Consider the following 24,238-nt stretch of genomic DNA (forward strand, 5'->3'; position numbering starts at 1 on the left):
CATATATGGATTCCAGCATGTAGATATTTAAATAACATCAGACTACGAAAGGATATTGACAATGAGTGATCATATGAGTGAGATTGCTTTTCATATTAAAGTTTTACTAAAATATACTAAAAATACAGAGGCTTATGCTGCCCATTTTTAAGTTGTAGGTATCCTTACACTGTATGGTATCAACACTCCATACACAATTCTGTTGTTCTTCTTTAGTTGCACTGTGTATACTTTGGTTACTGTGAAAGAAATGTGACATTCAAGCCCTTTCCACCAGTCAGCAGATTCCAGTGACTTTGTGTCAGTTATGAAATTGTTTTCTCGTAATTTAGCTGTTGAACGTAAATGCATCGTTGGCAGTTAGGGTTGAGACTAGTGTGAACAACCAAAATGGTTCACAGTGATTTTTTAGACTGGATGAGAGAGAAGACTAAAGTATGACCTGAATAACAAACAAACAGTCTGGATCAAACAGCATCACAATACCCAAGGGATATTGCTTTAGGAATTTTAAGTGATGTTTTTCATCCTGTAACTTAAATCTATATCAAAAGTAACTATTACAAAATATAAGCGTAACAAAATATGTTCCCTGAATATTATAAAACTCTAAATGTTAACTCAAAATGTTTCCAGGTTTGTTAAGGATGCCTAAAATATTCACTCCCAAATACCACATAAAACCTTTCACAGAAAAATACAGAAAAAGAAAATCCAGAGATAATTGGGAAATGTGTTGTTTTTCGCTGTTTAGCTGAGCCCTGTAATCAAACTGAAATTGTTATATTTGTTTCATGATGTGCTGAAGAATGCTAGATGCCAAATGTTTTAACTGAGCCACAATTAGGACAAAAGTCAGTATGCATAACTATTGAGTAAGAGCTTTCACAGGGTCATCACCTGAAACACTGCTTGCTACAGAGGAAGCATAATTTCTAAATATAGTCCTATTTCACACCAAAAGTAGAGTACAAAACGAAGAGGCATATAACCATAGCCCTGGGGCTTCAGTGGTAAAGTCCCCACTAACAAATCAGCATGCTGGATCCCCTTGACTGAGCCCAGTTGATCTGAGAAGTATAGAGAGAATCCATATGTGAGGAGTTTGAGTGTTTTCTGGTTTTCTCCACTGAGTCTCTTTCAGGGATACAAAGGGTTCCTTACTCACAGGTTCGTCTAAGCTAAACAGAAGAATCACAATTATTCAAGCTTAGACTAAAGAAGGAGTTAGTGAGTTCTCATGTGACCCAGTGAGATGAGCAGAAACAGATACATTATAGGATCTGGTGTGGGACAGGGTGTTGTGGGCTGCCTTCTTCAGTAGTGTGCTTGAGCAGGTCCATGGGCATCAGAGGGATGGGCTGGTTCTGTTCGCTCACCACTGCCTCATAAGGTGGCGCCTCTTCTAAGGGCAGTGTGGAGAGAGAGATGGAGGCTACAGACTGCTGCCTCAAGTCCTGCAGTCTTACAGAATGTTGGGACATGCCGCTTGCTGACACCCAGGAAGCACCGGTTGGCATTTCCTCCATCTCCAGACAGGTGTGTGGGCCTGGCTGGTCGTCTGTATGGCAGGGGTCTGTGAGGGAGTATGGCGGGGGGTCGTCCGTCGGGACGTATATCTGTGTTGCACCAGGTCCTACACATTCATCATAACTGAAACAAGAACATACAGATTACCATAGTGCTCTGAAGGAGCTGCATACAGAATTTCATAACATTTTAAAGGCTCAGGTAACTGAGTGTCTGAAGTAGTAACAAGCTGAAGATTAGGAAAGATGTTGCTAACTTCAAAACAGGTCATAATAATCATATTAAAAAAAATATGAAAGTATGGTTTGAATTAAACCAGACTGATAAAATGTGTAGTACTGTGTGAGGTAAGCATGGCTCTACCAGTGGATGGCAGAGGACAGAAACTGGACACCAAACATAGATAAGTGGCCACACTCAACAGCAGTAATTTCCTTCAGTGTATTAGTACTGCTTAAATGCTCATTATATCTTCAATCAATGACCATAATGTAAAACAGATGTGAGACATATGTCATTAAGAGCTCAGGGCTTTTGTGATTTTCCAAGTGTAACTTTCCGTTGTAACGGATTAACTTCATGAACAGAACAGCACTTGTAGTGTATCTGACCAAGAGACGCATCTTAGTGAAGCATGTGTGTGTGTGTGTGTGTTTGAGCTCCGCATGCCTCATCTGAAAATTCAAATTTTAGGATGAAAAAAAGCCCTACTGTACCTGAGAGTTTAAAACAGGGGTGTCACGTTTAATGTTGTATGAGAACATGAGAAAAAGAGAGGAAAACATGACAGAGCTGAGTATGAGATGCAAAGAGTGAAAGAGTTTAGTGAGACAGAGAGAGAGAGAGAGAGAGAGAGCAAGTGATGAACTGTTTGCCGTCTAATGTGTATGTACGTGTGTCTGTGTGTGTGTGTCTGTGTGTATGTGTATCTTTGAGGTACATTTACGAGGGTCATAAGCTGAATGCTCTGCACAACCCAGGAGCCACCCAGCAGTGACCCCAGGGGCAATGCAGGCCAGGGAGAGAATAAGATTGGGATAATTAAATCTGTAGAATGGTTCACAGTATTAGCCTGTCACAGGGAGTGTGTAAGACGGAAACATTGCAGGAAATTGGGGGCTACAGGATTACTTCATTCTGTCGCCCCAAGGCGACATGAGGGGAGGCACAGAGGGGAGAGGGCACAGAGAACCCTGCTGACAGAGATCATTATTACAGACAGAGCAAGCTGTGTGTGTGTGTGCGTGTGTGTGTGTGTATTTATAATGCTATACACCAAGACAGTAAACCAAGGTAGGAGACTAATGAAACAGCTCAGCTAATAAGAATAAAGGAAACAGCATATGTTTCATTGATAATAGAATATTTTGTCTTTCTCGTGGTTTTTATCAGTGAAGTTCTTCATTGATTTTTTGTAGCCCTTTATTCCCGCAGATGACCCAGTATACCATAGTATTCTTTAATAAATTAGACTGTGAGCTTGAGAAGCTCCAGACACTCGCCTGTAATGAGTGCCTGAAAAATGTATATTTGTCAAAAATATGCAAAAGAGTTATATTCTATCCAAAAAAGTCATATTTGGATAGAGTTCCATGGCAGGGAAGGAGGCATGTTGTCCTAGAGGAGGTGTGAATGACAGCAGATGCAGATGCAGCGGTCTGTTAGATTACAGTTCCCAAGGACAGAATCACTGTGTTTCCATCACACACTATCTCACTGAAATGGTGACAACACAGTGTTTACTAATACGCCATATGCTAAACTGAATGATAATACAACATACACACATCTCTTTCTCTTTCTCTGCATCACTCTATATCACGCTATATCACGGTATCATGTAATTATCCTTATAACCGTGCTTGTGGCTTTCAAAACCTTATGTGACTCCTGTAGCTGAGAATCATGGGAAATGTTGCTTGAATTAAAATTGTGAAGAGATCCTCTGTACCCTCTTAAGGGACCCTCTGTGTCCTCGTGTGAACTTTACAAGAGCCTTCAGGGTCATTTTTCAGTTTTATGGTGTCACCATCTGTTAGGTGCTACTCCATAAATTTCATCACTAACTTGATCTGAGGCACAAAATGGGCAAATGACCTCAAAATCTATTCAATCTGGCGACATTATGGCCGGTGCTTACACGAACATCCTGCCATAAATAGGAATCAATGCCTCCTCAGTCAATCTGTGTTTTTTTTTAAACCTGAACAAAGCCAAATGTTTATTCTTATGAGAGTAAACCTCTGAAGTCTGAATAACTTGGCTGCAAAAAAAGTCCATTGTCCAACTGAATTGTAATGTACATGAACTGTACAGCTTATGGAAACGAGATATGTCTACATCTCCAAAAAAAATACATACTGCATGAAGTGTATGTAGCGAAGTATCAGCCTGCAACACCTCAGCACCCAGTATCAAACCCACAACTGCTCATGGTCGGTGGTTTCAGCCTTGCAGTGCCTCTTTCAATCAAGCAATCAAGCAAGCAATCAATCAATCAATCAATCAATCAATCAATCATTCAGTCTATCTATCTATCTATCTATCTATCTATCTATCTATCTATCTATCTATCTATCTATCTATCTATCTATTTTACCCTGTTTTCTCTTAATTAAGCATGTCCAGTTCTCTGCAATATCTTAAGTTCCCACCAGTGCAAAATCTCTGCACCAATCCAGGAGGATGTGGACAACGTGTATCCTCCAATATATGTGAGGTCAACCACCACTTGTTTTCTTCTGCGAGTGTGCAATCGTCTCCGCAGGAATGGATAGCCTGTGAAGACCAACGCTATTTTCCATGAACTCCACTGTAACTCTGTGGTCACCCTACTGACATTAAGAGTCAGTAAACTGCAATGGCACTGCCACCTGTGTTTTTACAAACATCCTCCCCAGCGGGCGGTGACACTGAGATCCAAACTCAGAACTCCAGTCTTGGGATGCAGTGCAATTTCCTGCTTGAGTGCTTGAATTCAGCATTGCTTGGGTGCCTGAATTCTGCTTGTTAATATAAACATTTTTTTTTTTCAATGTTATTCTTCCTGATAAAACTGCCTTTTGGTTGAATGCAAAAAGAGGAACGAATATGCATATAAAACAGGCCTCTGTACTCCTGACAAGTATGTCTTACGTTACAGAGCAAGTACATTTCACTGTACTAGGTCTTCACCATAATTTTCATTAACGGTTACATAGTCACACATGCACACACACACATGCACACACACACACACACACACACACACACACACACACACACACACACACACGTGCACAGATGGTTCTGATTCATTAGTTTTCATCATTTTCAATTTGCAACTAAGAAAACACCAGGAATTTTTTGTCAGCAGCAATCAGAATGAATAATTAGATGTCTCACATTGCCCTGGTTCCACTTAGCAGGTTGTTTCCTTAACTATCTCTCATAAATAAATGATGACCACACAGATTAGAACCACAGGGTAGGAATTTCCACTAGCAGGTGTCTAAGTGTCATTTTTTCTCAAGAGTAGTTAAAAAAAAATCAAAATACAGGTATTGCATCCTAAAAGTGGATGTATAGTTGGCAAGGATCATGGAAAATCTCAGAGCTATTTTTGAGTGTTATATAAAGCTGTGAAACCCCCCCAGTTCAAGCTGTGGGTGTTTTGCACTTTGCATTCACCCCCTTGAGAGAGCAAGAAGTCCCCTGTTGCACCCAGGAGAGGTGTTGTTTGTGCTAAAAAACAATTAATTAACAGCAGAGGCCAACACTGAAACACAGACAAGATCAGTCTTGCTAATCAATCCACTTCCCAAACAAAAGCATGGGTGTTGTCAATGTATACAGATGTAATTTTGATACCACACTTATCTTTTCTTCAAACTCTCACTTCTCTTAAGAGTCTCTGCCCCCTTATGCAAACAGGAACATTTCCCATTTCCCTTGAGAATTCCCACAAACACATGCAGCACAGTTAAACCAAGCAGGGTCTGCTTTCCAGAAACATTTTCAGTTACTTTCATCTATGAAGTGCCAATTCAGACAGAATCTTATCAACAGGTAAGTAAGGACGTGTTCATTTAGGACATACAGACATACATGTTGGTCATCTGATGGATGAAAATGAATAACTTATAAAACAGTATAAAATGTTTCTACAGTGTCTTGCCCTGTTCATTTGAGAGGTGATCCTATTCTGCTCTCAACAAAGCCCACTTTTCAGCCCCTTTTCTATTTTCTAAGGAAAATTCTCTGCAGACTATCGGAATCTGTTGTAATATCTCTTGGAAGTGTTTTCATTGTTCATGATGTGTCTGTGGACAGTTGACATTTTATTCAACTGTCCTGTCAATTGTACTAAAACAGCTCCTGCTGTTCCTTATGCCTCAAGGGAACCCATCTATTGTCCTTTGGACTTCCTATTCCACCTAAAGCATTGCCGGACTATTTTAGACAAAGATTCAAGGCACTGCACAACCTTATGTACCTATGTGTAAGTGTTCCTTGAAAAGCCTGTTCTTGGATTAAATGTTTGTTTCCTAACTATAGACCAGCATCTCAGCTAGGTGTCCTCCAAGTTTTGCAGTAATACAGCATACAAACATTGCTGTCTATGTAAAGTAGAATTGGATGAGCTGTGCTTAATTACTGCAGTTGCAGTCTGTTGAGGAAGACATAGGATCTCTAGAGATGGACCATATGGTTACCCAACCTACTAGGGCTCTCTGACACTAAGGTAAATATATACTGTGTGTATCATAGTCAGTATCAAAGTATCATAGTCATTTCTTGTCTTAGAGACTGACTGGTGTATTTACATGTTCTCTGCATGCCCAAGGAGTCTGGGTGATGTTTCTAACAGTCAACCCTGTTTATGGATACACTTGTTATGTATGAATGTGTGCATAAATATTTATACTTATATTCATATCTGTATGTGTGTTGTACGTGTATTTGGGATGTGTCCAGTCCTCCCTCCCTCCCTCCCTCTCTCTTGCTCTCTCTCTGCGGAAGTGATTGTTCACAGGCTCCACAGGTGAGCAGCTCATATATGTGCTCTAAGCTCTGAGTTGCCCTGTACCATCTGTGGCCATGGCAGCTCTGGCATGCATCACATGCCAATCCCGCTCCCTTAGCTCACCCTCTCACTGTTACCACACACACACGTGCGCGCACACACACACACTACAGAAATGGGGGTGCACTGCTGGTGGCACAGCTTTCTAGATTCCTGGAGCCATCAAAGCATTTCATGTGTGTTTATGCAGGTAAGTGTGTCAGTGTATATACCATAAAGTTGGCCTCTGACCAAAACATGCAGATCTTCTGATCACAAGATGCAGAAATGCCTTGGTAGCCCTCTGTCTCCACAGCAGACTGGACATTTGCCAGTGAACACACACACACACTCTCTCTCTCACGCTCTCTCTCTCTCTTTTTCTCTGCAGTGTCATCAGGTTCTCTCAGCCTGAGTGAATTTGTTGTGGGAGCTGTGTGGTGGGACAGTTGAGAGTCTGTGGCAGTCTGAGGAGGTTCCTCAGCATTGCAGTACTGTAGCTGTGGTGATAAATGTGAATTAGGATGTGACTGGAGGCCTGTCTCTGCTGATATGAGGAGTGATTCTGTTCTCTCTACACTCTGGCTCAGATGGATGTTGCTGCAGAGAGGAGCAGACAGTGATGGAGAGCTGTGTTCAGCTCCAATAGCTGGGCAAATGTAAGACCCCCCCACCTCCACCCCCATTCTCCAACCCACCCTTTCCAGTGCCGCCCAGTAGTCATACAGACCCTTGGCTACATATATTTACACCAGTCACATGACCTTCTCACCTGCAAAACCCAACAGACAAACCTACAGCCCCATTATAATAATATCATACACACAGCCCCATTCATACTCAGACCAGATTTCATTAGGAGGCTCTTTATGATGGAGATGGTAAATTGTTTTTCTCTTTGAGCTGCTGCAGAGTTGTCTGGTATTTGTTCTACTGACTTGAGATGATGAATGTTGGGAGGCTCCTCCCTCAGCTGTATACTCCATCTGTGTATGGCGACACCCTGTAGATTTATGTGCAGAGGAACAGGGAGGAAGAAAAATGAGGGGGATATGGGGTATGAATGAGGTTTGCTATCTCTCTGCAAACTTAATGCATGCTTCTCTGACCAAAGAGAATCACACACAATTCAGTGCAGCTTTATAGGCCGGATAGGGTCAGTAATATTCCATATTTTCCCTATTTCCATAATTTGCTATTTAACAGGACAGGGATGGCTATTTCAGGTGGCTTCTGCTCTGAAGGAGAGATAATTTCACCCTCTTCAAAAGGCTTTTCACAGTGCGGTGAGAGAGGCTCTGCTCCCTTAATGGAACTGTCATATAAATGTAAATAACTCTGGCACTCTGTGAAACAAGCCATGAAGGGCGGGCGGGCAGAACGGAACCATGACCCTTCAAACCTCCTGCTATTAAACACACACACACACACACACACAGAGTTTACGTCATATAATTCAATTAAAAAGCAATCATACAGCAATATGACAAATTAAGAGGAGGATAAATGCAAACACAGTGACTAAGCAAGCCAGCTGAATTGCCTAAGCAGTAGACTCACAGAGACAGAATTCAGAGTTTGACTGGGAAGCCATAGCACTTCTAACATAACTGTAAATCAAAGGAGAGTTTATTTCCTTATCGTTCTGACTCAGTCAGTATGAGATTTTACAGCCCTACCCCTCTACTGGTCCCAAAAGATGAAATTCACATAAAGTGCCATGCTGAACATGCTAGAGCTCCTGATTGGTTCTGGCATCATTCAGGTGAGTGTCACACATTAGAAATGGTTGAGACCAGTTGCCAAATACTACATTTAAAATGATTTTGAGTCCCACAAAGAAAAAGCAACGAAAAACAAAAGACAAAACAATAACAAAGAAGCACTGAACGAAGAGATTTAATTACCTGTGACAAGCAATGCAGGTCTGCAACCTTTACCAGTTTGTTCTAACATTCTGTGAAGACCTCCCCTTGCCGAGAGTCATGTGGTATGTTTCTCTATGAGGACAGGCAGGCGAAATGGCAAGGGAGGATTCTGGCTGAATTATTGAAGGTGCCAATTAGATGAGCTGCCATTTAGATCAAACACACAAGGCAAAGCCATGGCATTTATCAGCAAACCAAGGCTTGTTAGGGGAGTGAGTAGAGATTTCAAAGTGTGAGGCATAACCCCTCTGTAATGAGATGAGACAAGGCGAAATGCGCTAATGAACAGTCTGACAAAGCAAGCTTGGATCTGCTTTAGCCTTATAAGGCAGGGGAAGCACAGGACCTGACCCACCACTGAGTGGAAGAGAAGAGGAATATAAGACAATGCCAGGGACATCTTTACTGATCCCCACATAGCAAACCCCAAGGCAGAACTCAAGCTCCTGTCACTCTGAATCAGAGAGGAGAAAGTAAACACAGACAAAGAAGAAGATGCTACTGTCACAGCACCCCTCTTTCTGACAAACACACACACACACACACACAAACACTCTCTCTCTCTCTCTCTCTCTCAAAAGTATTCTGGAGTGACTCCTCCTGGCTATTTTAAAAGACATTTTCAAGCACAATCCTCACAACTGTTTGTAGCTGATAAGGCATATGTGAGTGGCAGCCAGCTTGAAGTATACTGAGTGGGAAAAGAGTGAAATATAGTTCAGACACTGAGGGAAGTTTATACACAAGACTTTTATGGTTTGACATCTGCAGCACAGAGCCTTTAAGTATGGTTATATATGTTTCTATGCTGGGCTTGAGTCTGAAGGGTGTGACATCTGCACAGCAAAGCAGTTGAAGTGAATGTGTGGTTTCACTGTCACAGCTGACAATATGAGCTCATTACAGATCACAAAGTTCACACCTATTCCCCTCTTCCCTCTCTGTTCTCACACATGACATCCTACTTCACAGGGGAACTGCTTCATTATCACAAACAGGCAATTCTCTCTCACAGACAGACAGAAACAAACACACACACACAAACACATACAGACACACACACTACAAACTGGAGAAACATGAACACATACACATACAGAAAATTGATTCTTCCTGTCCACTCTTTAACTCTATCATATAATCCTGAAATAAATATGGCCTCCGGTTGTATGTTCCCTACTGTTCTGCTGCCTCATGCTTTACAACAGTCAGCAAAAACCTCAAATTTACAATTTATTATTTAAGTCACTATGGAATAAAGCATTTGTCAAACAAATAAATGTAAATGTAAATATGAATCTAAATGTAAATGTATCCATCCATGTATCCACTTAAAGGAATCTAAAAAAACAAGCATCAAGACCTTATTAATCTCAGGTGTGACCACTGTAGATTGGCCGAGTAAAAGTGTAATCTTATCATAGTCCTGTGATGCCTAACACCTATTATCCTGTGATAGTAGGTGTTAAGCATAGCACCTGATGTGTGATGGCTGGCAGGCACGGTACACGGAGAGGATGTGGACTCACCGAGGTGGAGAATCAGGATACATCATGTTGACTTGAGACACTGTCTCCATGTAGGAGTCAAAGTCAAACACTGGAGGAAATTCCTCAATACACGTGGATCTCAGCTCTCCAATAGAGCCCCCGTACGAGAAGCCATCAGGAGCTGAGGAGAAATAGAACAAAAATGGCCTTTTGGACAACTGACAGGATATTTACCAAATCACTTAATGCAATTATGGTTCACTGCATGGTAAGGAAATTTTGACGAGTAGCTCTTCTCAACACTTAGCTTGTTAAAATTACTTACTTGATAGTTTTATAGTGACTTTTTATTTTAATTCATTTATTTTTTCCCCACAGAATCACAGACTTTATTCTTGACTGTAAGTGTTACAAAGTTACAATGTCCTTATGTTGGGACAACAGTGGACTAAACTACTTAATCGTGGAAAACACATCTTTATTTAAATGATTTGTCTACAGGAGGTAATCAGAAGAATTTTGGAGCTGAGGTTGGGTGGTCAAACTGTTTGTCACCAGATTCTTTTTTTTCCTTCCGTTTCCCCTGGAGCGGGGTATTCTGCTCTTTCTGTAAGCTGACAGTTTCCGTTATCAAACCAAAGAGCTCTAGCTTTTGCTCTCAGTCTTGTCCAGTCCCAGTGATGTAATCAATGTTTAACAGAGTGAGAGCGAGTGCCTGCATATCAGGGCTTTGGACAAAGTGCTGTGAAGGAAAGGCACAAAGGCTGGCCTTTCAGCTCTGAGTGCTCTCTATCCTCACAGACAAAGGTCTGCGTCCTCTGGAGGACTCAGCAGTGGCAGCTTCGTGTCAGGAACCACTTTGGGTGGACCCACTTTGTGTGGAAGCCTCTGTCAATCTCTGCTCCACTGTGTTCAGACTGTTTTTGCCTCTATAAACTCCGTATCTGAGATTAAAGAAATCCAACCTTGAAAAATGCCCTTGAAGCTCATAATACACTAAGGGAATGATGTGGGGGCAAATCAAATGCTTTTCAGACTCCAAGAGTCTGAAGGGGGACTGTCACAGGCTGAAGGAGATTCTAGATACATGCATCCTCAGTTTATCCTCAGTTTATTAAGCTTAACAAAGGACTTCTTAGAACTTACAGGTTCAGGATTCAGACTTCAAGTATACACAACACGTTGACAATTCAGTTCCACACTACTAAACCAGGGAAAACTAGGGGTATTTATACAAAAACAGAGAACAGGACTAGATTAACAAACTCAGGCGCTTAAATGATTAAACTAATGAGGGGATGCAAAAGATACCAGGAAGTACAACAAAAATGACCAGCAGAGGGGGAGAGAGAGAACCAGGGCAAGACAGAGACACTGTAGTCATGTAAATATCGTGGGCTTTATTTCTCCTAGTCAGAATGCCTGATTAACCATGATTTTATGAGTCTCCATCAGACAGCAGTCACCTCATTGTAGGTGAGGGCAAGCTATCATACATCTCCTTTGATATGTGGAACGACAGCCAATGAGGCTTTTGAAGTATGAGCTACTTAGCATCACCATGCGATGTACCCTGCTTAAAGGAGGGGATACTTGTGTGATGGTATGCATATTTACATATTTGTGACTACTGATGGACCATAAAGAGGAAAAGGACCCTTTTTCCTGCACTCCTAGCCACAGCCGGCAAGCGTGAACCCTGAGTCACAGATAGATGATACACCTCCACACTGTCTGAGAGCCACGCCTTTCCTAGGGGCTTCCTAGTGGCTCGGTGGGTAGCACTTTTGCGTCACAGCAAGTGGGCCCTGGTTGTCCCAGGTCCTTTCTGTGTGGAGTTTGCGTGTTCTCTCCGTATTTGCGTGGGTTTCCTCGGGTACTCTGGTTTCCTCCCACCACAAAGACGTGCATGCTAGGATTAGTACTCCTGTCAGTGACGTTGACCAAGGCACCTGGATTCCCGGGTGCTGGCGGCTGCCCACTGCTCCTAGCTCATAGTGTGTGTGTGCTCATTGCTCTAATGTGTGCGTGCTCACTGGTGTTGGGTTAAATGCAGATGCTGCACTTCACTGCTCACTGCTCTGAGCGTGACAAATAAAGTACTTCTTCTTCTTCTTCTTCTATGCACCACTCAGGGTCCCAGTCATAGGCCTTTTACATGGAATTACATTTATTCCGATGCTTATGCATTAACGTTTGAAGACTTATATTTCAGCAAAGACCTAATCCAGCGATGAAAGACGATATTCTTTTAAGTCATTCACAAAATAAATAAATACATTTCAAGAAAATGTCTATAGTTCTTAGTATTGTCCCTGGTAATTAACAATATTAACAGCTATGAAAAAATCACAGTCCAGTTCCTGTTTAACAGACAATGTGTGAGTTTTACCCATGTACTATTTATGCAATGAGAGATTCATGTGACAAATATTTTAGTTTATTGCAATGTGCAAAAATGTAAAAATGATTCTTCAGCTTGACTTGGTCCCACTACATTGGAAGCACATGGACCCCAACACTCACCATAGCTGGCACGCAGGTTAGGGTTACGCAGACGGCTGTCCTTGCGTAAGCTGCCCACTATAATGGTGACGCAGGAGAGAAAGAGCACCAGGCCGATGACAATGCCAGCCACCACCAGTGGGGATACCAGCAGGCTGGCCTCACTGCCCCCATCTCTGCAGTCTGGGTACTCATGGGCTGGGCTGCTCTGGTTCGAGCTCACTGCACGGGCAGGAGATGTGATGAGAGGGTAGGATGAGGATAGTAGGGATAGTAGAGAGGTTGAAATGAAAGAAGGAAAGTACAAAAGAGGGTTATCAGAATGACATGGGATGGAAGTTGGGACAAAATTGAGATGTGAAGAGGAAAACAGGACAAGTACGATCAGTTGATTTTTTTACGCATACACATACACGTACACTTACACACAAACGGATTAATAAAAGGACATTTTAATGTTTATGTTGGTAGGGGACAAATCCTGACTGATAACCATTCATTGTAGAGTGACACCGCAATGGGACGGCATAGGCACCAGCTGTGGCCAGGGTCTCACGTTTCTGTCTTTAGACACACACACACACCCCCTCTCTCTCACACACACTCAGACACACATACCTTTATGAGGACCGCAGATCAGGAATGCTCCCCAGACTTTCATCCCTCAGTGGACTAGATTCTCAAGTCTGCAGTGTTTAATATTTTATCCTGACCCGTTTGAATTTTTAAAAACTTGGGGCAGAAGACTTTCATGTCAGATCAGGAGGCAGAAGCCCAGCTTCAGCTATTAGCTCCTCTCAGTACTCCTTCATCCTTTCCGTTAGAACCGGAGAAAAACCAAAATAAGCGCGCACGCACGCACACACACACACACACACACACACACACACACACACATGCGGACACACACACACATGCACACACACACACACACACACACACACACACACACACACTGCAGAGATACAGACAAATTCAATAAGGCCTACTGGTGACAGAGATAATAGAGGTCTGTATGTTAACACACCGGCGGCTCGGCGTCTAAAGCCTTTTTAGAAGAGATAAACACAAGACGGAAATCTAATCAATTTATTTATGAGGCGAACGGAGCTTAAATGCTAATCACATTTGTCTCTGTTCATTCCTAGTGTGCTTAGGAACTTTTGCCATTATGGAAGCAATTAAATATTCAGGCCGATCATAATTGCTGTTAATGTCAATGTCATTCAGAATGCTGTTTGATTTTTTCATTGCTATTACTGGCCAACAAATGATCTCACCAGGTACTTTGCACAAGGACCAAAGTTTTTTTTAAGGGCGTCACAGCGAAAAGTCATTTGAAAAGCATGACCACTCAGGATTCATATGCACTGAAAACAATAACAGGGTTTGAACCTTGTTTGAGAATGGTGTAATGTGAATATAGTGATAAACGGAAAGTGTCAGCACTGACTGTAATAATTATGTGGAGACTGTGTCCGTAATAAGAGGATATACCTGCCAAGTGTTCACCCTTGAGACAAAATTCATCACTTGGACAGTATGGTATAGAGATCACATCCAACATAGTGCAGCCTAATGATTACTGTATGTGGATTCCTTACAGTCTGTGAATCTGGTTCCTTGATTGGCTTGGTTACTTTAAGTGGAAAATTTAAGAAAATAATGAGAAGAATTTATTTCACACCACAAACCTATGCACTTCATATCACTGAGGCACAGTCCATTTTATGGTAAGAGAGGGGGGCAGCAGACAGGATAGAAAGAAAGAAAGAAAGAATATTTGATTAATGTATATATTAGTATTATCTTAATTTCTAAAACACTTTTGAGCAAATAGTAACCGTGGGCGGGTTTTAATACCATTCATGATACACACAGACATATACTTTCTCACTATGTATAGAGTTATCGAAAATACCGTGAGACAGAGCTGCTGTGTATTGTGTAATAATAAGACACCGACAGCTCTCGCACACAGCTGCGAAACTTAAACGGGAACCCTTGCAATCCTTAGGATGGATCCAAAGAACACTATTCGGCCCGCCCTGCACATTGTAGATGGTGCCATTAAAATAATGTTACTTGCTGGACATTAACTTTACCTATCTTTTTTCCTCCCCTACGCGCAGACAACCATAAACAGAGCGCAGCATGACTGAAAAGTGGTTGAATGGCTGAAAAACTGGTTTCAAAAAGAAGCCACTTCAACAATATTTAAGTTGTTGGATTCGCCAGATTCGACTGGAATCAATCCTCTGTAATTTGCATGTTTTGCAAAGATACCGTTCGTACTACCGCTGAGAATGCAACCAATCTTTCTAGCCACTTAAAACGAAAGCACTCCCAACAGCACATGCGGAGAGTCTAACGAAGCGTGCATCACATCCGAGTCATCGTCCTCGGCCACCGTTTCATCCACACAGTCAGAGGCAGCAAGACTCGAACAAACGCTTCGCACTGAAGCAATGTCAGAACCCCTCATGTGCTCACTCAAGCAAACACTGGAAAGAGGTGACGGATAAAGTAACCTTTTAGCTAAGCTAAGATCTGGTACACTAAAATACTAAAACAGCTGAGAACCAGGAGTTCAGAAGACTGATGGAAACTGTTGATCCACGTTATCACCAAGCCTCAAATATTTTTCAAACACCGCGATTCCGCGTCTGAACGCCAAATGCAAGGCAAATATTACAAGCAAAATTCAAAACGTGAACAGTTTTGTCATGACGAGTGATTTATCGTCAAATCGTAGCCTACATCGGACTTGAGTCTTACCTTCCATTTCATTTATGAAGGAAACTGCAGTGCCCTGCTGCAAACAGGAGTCTTTCAGTTCTTCTATTACTTGTATTTAAATACCCTAATATTATGAGCAGCAATTTCTTGTAGGGATACATAATACATAATAATGCAAGCATGATTGTACTGTACAGTAAATTGTTAAAATAAATCGTATATATTGTGAATAGCAAAATAAGTTCTCAGTGAAATGTGGCACACCTACTAACAGCTGACTCTGTGAACCAGTTCAAGTTGTGAGGCAAAAGAGAAAATTAACTTTGAAACAATGTACTGCAACTATCAATATTTGGTCTAAGAGAGCAGTTTACTTAAGTATAGTCCACAGAAGGCGATACCACAGTTGGACTCTGAGGCATAAATACCTCCTGACACCTAAAAATGTATGTTTGTGAGTGAAGTGACACAAAGAACACAGGCAGTGGTCTGTAGTCATATGGGCAGATGAGTCATCCTTCACCCTGTTCTCAACAAGTGAACGAGCTCATATTCTGTACATGCCAAAAGAAATCTTCAGGTCTGAGTGCTTGTTTCCCTTGGTGAAGGGTTCTGGCTGCTCTGTTGTGGTGTGGACTGCATTTTCCTTAGAGGAAAAGACGGACACCAATAAATGCAAAACCATTCTCAGTGACACACCTTCATTATATGGTGAAGCATTTCTATGCATGATGACAAAAAAAAAAAAAAATTCAACAGCCATTACAGTCACCAGACCTCATACCACTTAAATAGTCTGGGAGATTCTGGAATAGCCACCACTAATTAAACACCAAAATGATGTACTTTCTTACTGAAAATGGTGTTGCATTCACTTAACAGAATTTCTGACACTATTAGTTTGTACACAACGCTGCATTAGAAGTATTCTAATGGCTAAATTTGGCTGAATGCCTTATTAACACATTTGATGGTGTTTCCTTTTTTGGCAGTTTCCTGTAGTGGGGACACTCCTGTATTTCTCATACTTTAGCAAGTGTATAAAGAGGACAATAAACAGATGCTCTAAGTGTGCAGACCTGTTTTGATAAAAACATGCGTTTGGAGATACATTAGAACAAACTGTTGCTAAAATACATCGTTGTTTGGCTCAGCCATGGAAGCTCGTGAGAGAAATGCTAAGTCCTGCGGCCTGTTTCCTATTCATATCATTCTGCAAACCCCATCTTTATTTGTCATGGGAGTAGCTGGCAACAGCACCCTAGCATCAGCCAGATGCCTATCAAACTGCAGTGGCAGGGATATATATTAGATCATGCAATGAGATCGAAACTCAGTGAGTGGGTGTGCCGTTCATAGTGTTCAGTAAGCAGTTCATTCAGTCATTACAATTTCCAATGCTGAAATGTCATATTCAAATTCTTATTGAATGGAGAAACTTGTTTTCTATTTTAATTTCTGCCATCTGTTTAGTTTGATACCTGATACAGCCCCCCTGACATCTAAGCAGTCAGATTTGAGGTTATCAGAGAGGTCACCCGATTCAGTCCACCACATGGGCTTGTCTCCAGGGCATAAGGTTTTACCTAATGAACCATGGCAACCTCCAGGCATGCTCCAGCTGGCCTTTCCCCTCACCGAGTGTCTGCTGCAGTGTCCAACGATAAGAATATGTTGTGTAATGTGCATGTGTCTTATGAGGCATACTGTGTGGGTGGAAGATCATTAGGGTTTGGGCCAAACCAGTGCACTCTGATGATGTCAGGCCTGTGTCTTGATAAGCTGTCCTTCTACCATCCTACCCCAAGGCCCACGTGTCCTTACCAGGACACGGAGACCAAAAGAAAAACGGAACCTTGTAAAAAGGATTTCGGCTACGCAATGTACTTTTTTTTATTATATCACCACCGTACTCTTTTCTCTCTCTCCCATCCCCGTGCTCTCTCTCCCTCTCTCCTGATATTTCTCTCCATTACGCCCTCCCTTCATTCTCCCTCTGTCTAACGCTCTCCTCTTCCTTCATTCTCTCTGTCTCTTTCACATTTGCCTCTTTACTGTATCACTGACACTGAAGCTCAAAAATAGCAAAATGCTTGTTTTTTTTTATATATAAATTTAAAAACAATGAGGCTATGGACTATTCTTTCTTCTTTTCTCTCCCTCCCTCTTTCCCACTGGCAAGGTGCCATGTTTGTGTGCCATTGATTTTCTAAAACCCCATAAACCATTCCCTACCTTCACCATTAAGAACATGGTTCTCAATGTGTTCATATTTCACAGCAAGCCAATTTGCCCTGTCTGCTCTTTCCTGCACTGTATTAGTCTAATATGATTATGGCTGGGGAGTGGGTCCAGCCAAAACAACGGCATTATAAACTGCCTTTATATAATCTGCCTTATAAGTCCTGTCTTTGACAATTTGCCTTGCTATTGCTATCACTTGCCTTCTTATCAAAGTTTTCTCTTTTTGCTTTAAAATGCTATTGTATGTCAGTTCCTCCTCAGCAGATACAGACTCTCAAACACCCACACAGATCTCTATGCCAACCAGAACTACAATGCTTCCAGTCATGCAGGACATACACAGGACTATGATTCCATCTGTCTTTCTATCCTAGTGATAAAGCAAGCCTGAGCTTCTATTCACTTTTGACACGTCAGCAGTGATGTTTGTGGGGTTTTGTTGTGTTAGTGCGGCATTAGTCAGAGCTATGTGGATCTCCCGGATTTCTCCTCTCTCCTGTGCTGATGGAGGACTGGTGGAAAAGGTCACAACGATGTAAAGGTCAGATGCCCTGTCTAGGGAGCTACACCTCGAACCCGGGAGACGACATGGACAAACAACAATAAGAAAAGAAAAAAATACATACATTTGGAAGGAAATTATGGAGGTAAAAGAAGGGGAAGAAGGAAATGGAACAGCTGTTTTGTTCTGTCCAAATACTGCTAATGGATAATACACCTAGTCACAAATACAAGTTTTATCCCTTCACTATGTCTTCTTTTGACAGGTAGATAGTTCTAAATAAAGCTGTTGTTTTTAAACCTAAAGTATAACTATTCCCCCTTTGGTATCTCTACTCCTGTGGTGAAAACTACAAACCATTTTTGATTTTCCAGTAGTAAAGTCTCTGCCACATCTTAGATTAAATATCATTTTAATCATTTCATAGCATTGCTATCCTAAGACATCTAGAAGCAGGATGCATTAAAATCTGCATAAAACTATTCAGAAAATGTCTGTGTAACTTTAAATTACCTTACCTAACAAAGTGTCAGTCACTTAGGGCTGAACGATCTGGGGAAAATATCTAATTGCGATATTTCTGACAAATATTGTGATTTCGATTTGATTTGCGATTTTTTTAAAGTCAAGCTTCAGTTCAATATTCACTCTGTAATAGATTTAAAACATGTGATGGAGCATTACCATGAGATACCATCAAAATATTAACTGCTCTATATTCTAATGCAAAGATGATAAAGATATGGAATTGCTTCCAACATGTATTTATTACATAGAACGTAGAACAATCGAACATGTAAGGGATAATGCATAGTCCACCAGTCATTATCGAAAAATGAGTTCTGACAGGACGAACAAGACCCTGCTTACTGTACGGTTACTTGCAAAAATGATAAAAGAAACTTCACGCAATGGTTCATTTTAATGATTTTATTGCCGTTTCGGCTTCTGCTGAAGAAAAATAGTCCCTCTGGCAAACAGAACTTTTAAGTTGTTAGTGTTGCACAGCAACATGTTAGGCTACCTGCAGACTCGTCAACTTGTTGCAGATAGGCTGTTTATTTCTGTAAGTGAACAGACTACTTGTGGAATGATATAAAGATGTGAATCAGAAGCACAAAACCCATTGCCAATGGCAGTGGTCATTAATATTTTCAGATGTCATTATCAAGAAATATCGGATGTTTGGATGGCCCATTCAATTCGATGGAACTCTCTGCAGCATTCTGAGGAACCGTAGGTCAGACACGCACCATAAGGTATATCCTAAATCGCAGCCTTTGTGATTTGTTAATCACATTGTTTCAAATCGCAGTTTCGACTTGAAATCGATTAATCGTTCAGCCCTAGTCACTTGGATGCATTTGGATTGGGAGTAATGCACTACTCTACTTGCAGGTCGGCTGGTACATGCAGTGAATATATTGCGAGTCATAACATATAAACTCAAACAGGCAAGTCATGCCCAGCCAGCCCTGCAGAGACAGGATGAGGATATGATGTCAAAAGACAGCAGCAGATGACATTTCTGAAGAAGAAAGCAATGGCTTACATCAGCTTTGATCATCAAGCATGTTAGGAATAACCAAATGACAGACTACTGAGACAATTTACATTACGCAAAAAATGACATTCATGCTGTTAAGCATACACTGAAGAGTCCCTCAGCTAGTTCAAACCCATCTTTGACAAGTTTCAATCAAATTCAGTATTTCAAAGTGGCATCTGCATAATTGCGGCCATGCCTATTTAGAGGAATATGAATGTTTGCTTGATCCCACTTCATACAGAACTGAATGTGTAGTTACATTCACACATGTTGGCTGAGAGCATAACATGTGGATGCCATGTTAACTTCCAGGAAACTTATTACTGCAAAGTAAACAGTCGTATGTTAAGTTAGTTGTATTAGTTGTAAGTTAAACGGTCATAGGTACGCAACTTCCTTTAGTGGACTGCCGTCATCCTGCTAAGCTGAGCTTCACTGTTAAAATGCATACAAACTTTTACCCAACACCATGCACCATGAACAACCAAAAGGCACAACAAAGATATATCATATAGTTCAAAGTGAGTGTAAACTCATTTTATCCTTATTATAAAACCTGACCAGCCAGAGGAATCCCACAACTGACACAAATATACAGTGTGAAAGAAGGAGATGTAAGAAGGCTGATGGAGACTATTTGACAATGATGTCCTACGTATCATGACAGAAGCACTTCATCTAACAATGCTTTTCATTCTCTGAAAACTTTTGTTTTAAAGCCTATTAATACTTAAACTAGTAAAGCATAAAACCATGGCACTGGTTTATGTAAGACAGTTTAAGTCACTGCAGGAGGTCACAGTGAGTCACTGAGGCCCTGATTGTGAGAGTTAATGTTTATGACAGGTACGGAAAGTTTGGAGAACCTGTGTTTTTAAATGTTAGTACGAAGTACGTAGGAAATTTGAGTCACAATGCACCAGGAGAGAATGTCAGTATACAATGTCCTATAAGTGTGCTCAAATGATCTATGTATGTTGGTGTGATGAAGTGGGGATCTCAAAATACATGTTTATGTCCTTACATGCTTTGTTAAGTGTAGATTATGTCCATATTTTAGATACTAAAAATAGAGAATACAGGACAAGAACAAAACAGTCAGTTTTTGTCGCAAGAAGCCGTTTCAAGACACTTGCACTTAGTACATACACATGCTTTATCAGGAGAATATACTGCAGTTTTCATTCTTTTTTTTTTTAGATTAGAAAGAGACACCACTGAGATCTCTGGGCTTCTCGGTTGATTCAGCCTGCATTTCTAAGCCTTTCTCTGCCATCCTGTTCTATCCTAGTGCCTTTGCCATCAGTAGCAGAGGGTATGAGGCTGCCCGACTGCCTGGTTTATGCATCAACAGCTTAGCTCTGTGTCTGCTAGGAGACAGTGCATTACAGAAGCTTTGAGGCTATTACCTCATCTCTCTCTCTCTCTCTCTCTCTCTCTCTCTCTCCCTCTCTCTCTGTCTTTGTCAATGCTGATCTGTCCTACTCTGGCGAGTGCTCTGGATGTTCAGAGTTCTGAGTAACCGCAGATGCCTCTTTATATTAGTCTTTATCAGACAGGAAGAGAACACAGTTAAGGCAGCTTACCTCCCTAGCGACCACAGAGAATTTCTCTTTTAATTTGATTCTATGAAAAAAATGGCACACTCAGCATCTAAAATATTCTTAAAACGCAATGGTTTATGAATGGCATTTCAGTTCACTTTAAGCAACCATTACACATTATAATAAACCATTATGTACATGGAAAAATGAACAAATCTCCTGTTGAAAAAAAAAGAGATTTGATCAGTTCAAATAGAATTCTGTCACCATAATCCAATACTATGAGTCTTATCCACTTTGTGTACAGGGTCTGCAGCATGGAAAAGGGGTGCAAACCTTACTATCACTATTACTAACGATTACTAACACAATTTAATGTAAGTCTCATACCCCCATTGAAAACCTGCCCCCAGCAAACGCTCCCAATGATATGCTAGTTGTCATGGCCGTTAATTGTTGACACAACTTTTAATTTGTTTTCATCACTGGCAGTCCCAAAAGATGAGGCTCTGTGGGTGGAGGGAGCTATGATGAGTCAAGATGCATTTTTCACTGTATCTTACTCATTTACAAAGAACTCAACAGACCTTGGAATATGCAAGAGAAGACAGAGAGAGAGAGAGAGAGAGAGGGAGAGAGAGATAAAGAAAGAAAAGCAGACTTTCATGATGATTAAAGCATTCATCATAAGAGGGTTCAATAAATGTGGTTAAAATGCACTCAATCAAAAGCCATTTGCTTCATGAGACCATAGCATTAGCACAAATGCAAGGGGAATTAACACTCAAGCTCCTGTGTATTCATCTGTGAAAAGCATAGAGGAGAAGAGAGGGGAAAACAGGAGAAAGGAGTAGGAGGAGAGAGAAGAGAGGAGAGCGGCTGTACGCAGGGTGACATTCGTCTTCTCCTCTGTGACCTAATGTTTTCCGATGTCGTGGGAGGCAGCCAGCGATGCCCTAATGAGTAGAGACACAGAGGAAATGGCCTGCCATGACAATGCCGGATGATCAACAGTTTTGTCCCAAGTAGCGTTTTGACCACACAATCCATTCTGGTAATGCATGGCTAAGACTGCTTCAGTGAGCATGAATCAATCCTGACCTCGAAGATACGTCTCCCTTTTTGTTCTCTTTCATCTGCAGAGCACAATAGATTCTAAAAGTCTGTAATCACTGTTACAACACATCCATAACTTCAGCCATTCCTTCCAAACTGAACCAGCTGTTGTTACGATCCTCACAGTTCTGAGCATTGTGCAATTTATGACAAAAACAATATTGTGTGTGTTTACTGGAACAAAGAACACTAATTCATCTGGCATTTTTTATGAAAAACTTTTCATGAAAAACTGATTCCTAACTCTTTCAACATTCTAAATTGTAACTGTTTTAGACTATGGTAAATAGAAATGACACTCTACATATCAAAAAATTGAAAGACGTCCCTAAACATTTCAACTTTATACGTTCTAAATAAGAAGATTATAGAGGTAATTTCTTAAAGCTCTGTTGACTCTCTCTGTGTGAATTCTTCTCCTGTCTGGGGGGAAGCTGTCCTTTAGGAGATGTTGCTGTTGTGGATTATGGGGAGAGGCAGTGTTGTGCTGTCACTCTGTGCTCTGCAGGAAGCCAGAGGGCTCGTTTAATGGCGGCCAACAAGCAGCGGTGCTTCCTGAGGTATTGAGCAAACGTCAGCTCTGATCCAGAGTCCAGTGCTGTGGAAGGCATTAAGCAGTCATGTCAAATGAGCAGCCGAGCGAGTGGAGACGTGTCGGGCTAACATGACACCAAGGCTCCCAGCCCTGATGGGTAAGATGAAAGCTGATGGGTAATTTAATGGTGATATGTAGTAGTCATCACTACCTGGATGAGGAAGAGAACTGGACACTGACACGTGCTGCAATGACTGTGTCAAAGACACCCCTGCATTTACAGTACAGCTTACACTTAACCTCTGAATCGCTACCTGTCAAATACATCTCTAACAGAATTTCCAGTATGTTTGAATTTAACTCAAGTAATATTCCATTTGACTTACACTGTCACATGTTCATATTCAGTCTAAAACAAAGACATGTACACATAATGATTCAGATTAGTACAGTTTGGCTCAGTCTAATTTAATCTAACATACCTCTAAGATACCTCCACAAAAAATGGTTCAAACAGACAGCATTAGTTTGGATGAGTTGAACCTAACAGTACTGACTTGATGAATTAGTGAACTTCCTCTCAGTCTTTTCATGTGAATGTGTCATCACTCGTCTGTGTCAGTTGCTGTGTGCTGACTGTATGATGGAGGATGGAAGATAATGGATCTGACGCTGGCAGTGACGTTTGTTCCTATCCGCAGACTAGGTTTAAGGAGGCCTCTGGGGTTCTTATGTCAGTGCCTGTCCCTGCTATGGCAGTGACGGGCCTGATGCTGGGCAGTCTGGTTGTCAGCTGGTTCGCCACACACAAACCCTCCCAAATCAATTTAGTGTGCGGCTGATTCTGCAGCTCAAGGTCAGGCCGTACCCCACGCCATCTGACTCTGGCTGGACAACAGCTGCTGACCAAGAGTGCAAGGAACGACAAGACTGCAGGGTAGCGAGCACCCTGCCCACACTCATCCACAATCACGCATATACACATGCCCACACACTTGCTTACACAACACAGACTGACGATATCACGCAAACACCCACACAGTGCGCACACACCAATAGGACAATACCATTCTACTCACTGAAAAATTAAAACACACAGTCATACATTTACACACAATACGGAATGTCTCACACTGCAAAAAACACTCAGGTGACCTCATGTTCTGTCAACCAACCATCAGTCACAGTGCGTTAATATGTTGCCCTCCAGGCTAAGAGCTGTTTTGGTGTGGAGTTACAATAACACATTAACTCATCATAGCAGTGTAGGGAGCAGGCATGTGATGAGACAGAGCAGAGCATAGTGTGAATTGGATGTGGGTCAGAGAGATGGAGAATATCTGGGTCACAGAGAGGCTTAAGCCTTTCCCTCATTCTGGCTCACCTAATAATAAAACCCAGAGGGGAAGACACATATTATCATTATGCCCGTGTCGTTCCACATTCACAAATCAGTGCTCATTATTTATCCAGACAACACAGCAGTGTGACAGCCATCCTGTTTCGTTTCTA

The 24,238-nt window shown here is 41.5% G+C and overlaps 1 protein-coding gene across 1 annotated transcript in view; it reads right to left on the reverse strand.

Annotated features, from left to right (window-relative positions):
• Positions 1 to 1,274: 1,274 nt before the first annotated feature.
• Positions 1,275 to 24,238, reverse strand: part of bean1 (brain expressed, associated with NEDD4, 1) — a 31,611-nt gene continuing 8,647 nt past the window's right edge. Inside the window, exons 4-6 of the mRNA XM_030765174.1 lie at positions 12,519 to 12,719; positions 10,032 to 10,173; positions 1,275 to 1,653 (exon numbers count right to left, since the gene is read on the reverse strand). Of these exons, the coding sequence (XP_030621034.1) occupies positions 1,275 to 1,653; positions 10,032 to 10,173; positions 12,519 to 12,719 (722 nt within the window). The remainder of the gene's footprint in view (positions 1,654 to 10,031; positions 10,174 to 12,518; positions 12,720 to 24,238) is intronic.

This window comes from Chanos chanos, chromosome 2 (genome assembly GCF_902362185.1).
Source record: "Chanos chanos chromosome 2, fChaCha1.1, whole genome shotgun sequence".
Classification (NCBI taxonomy): domain Eukaryota; kingdom Metazoa; phylum Chordata; class Actinopteri; order Gonorynchiformes; family Chanidae; genus Chanos; species Chanos chanos.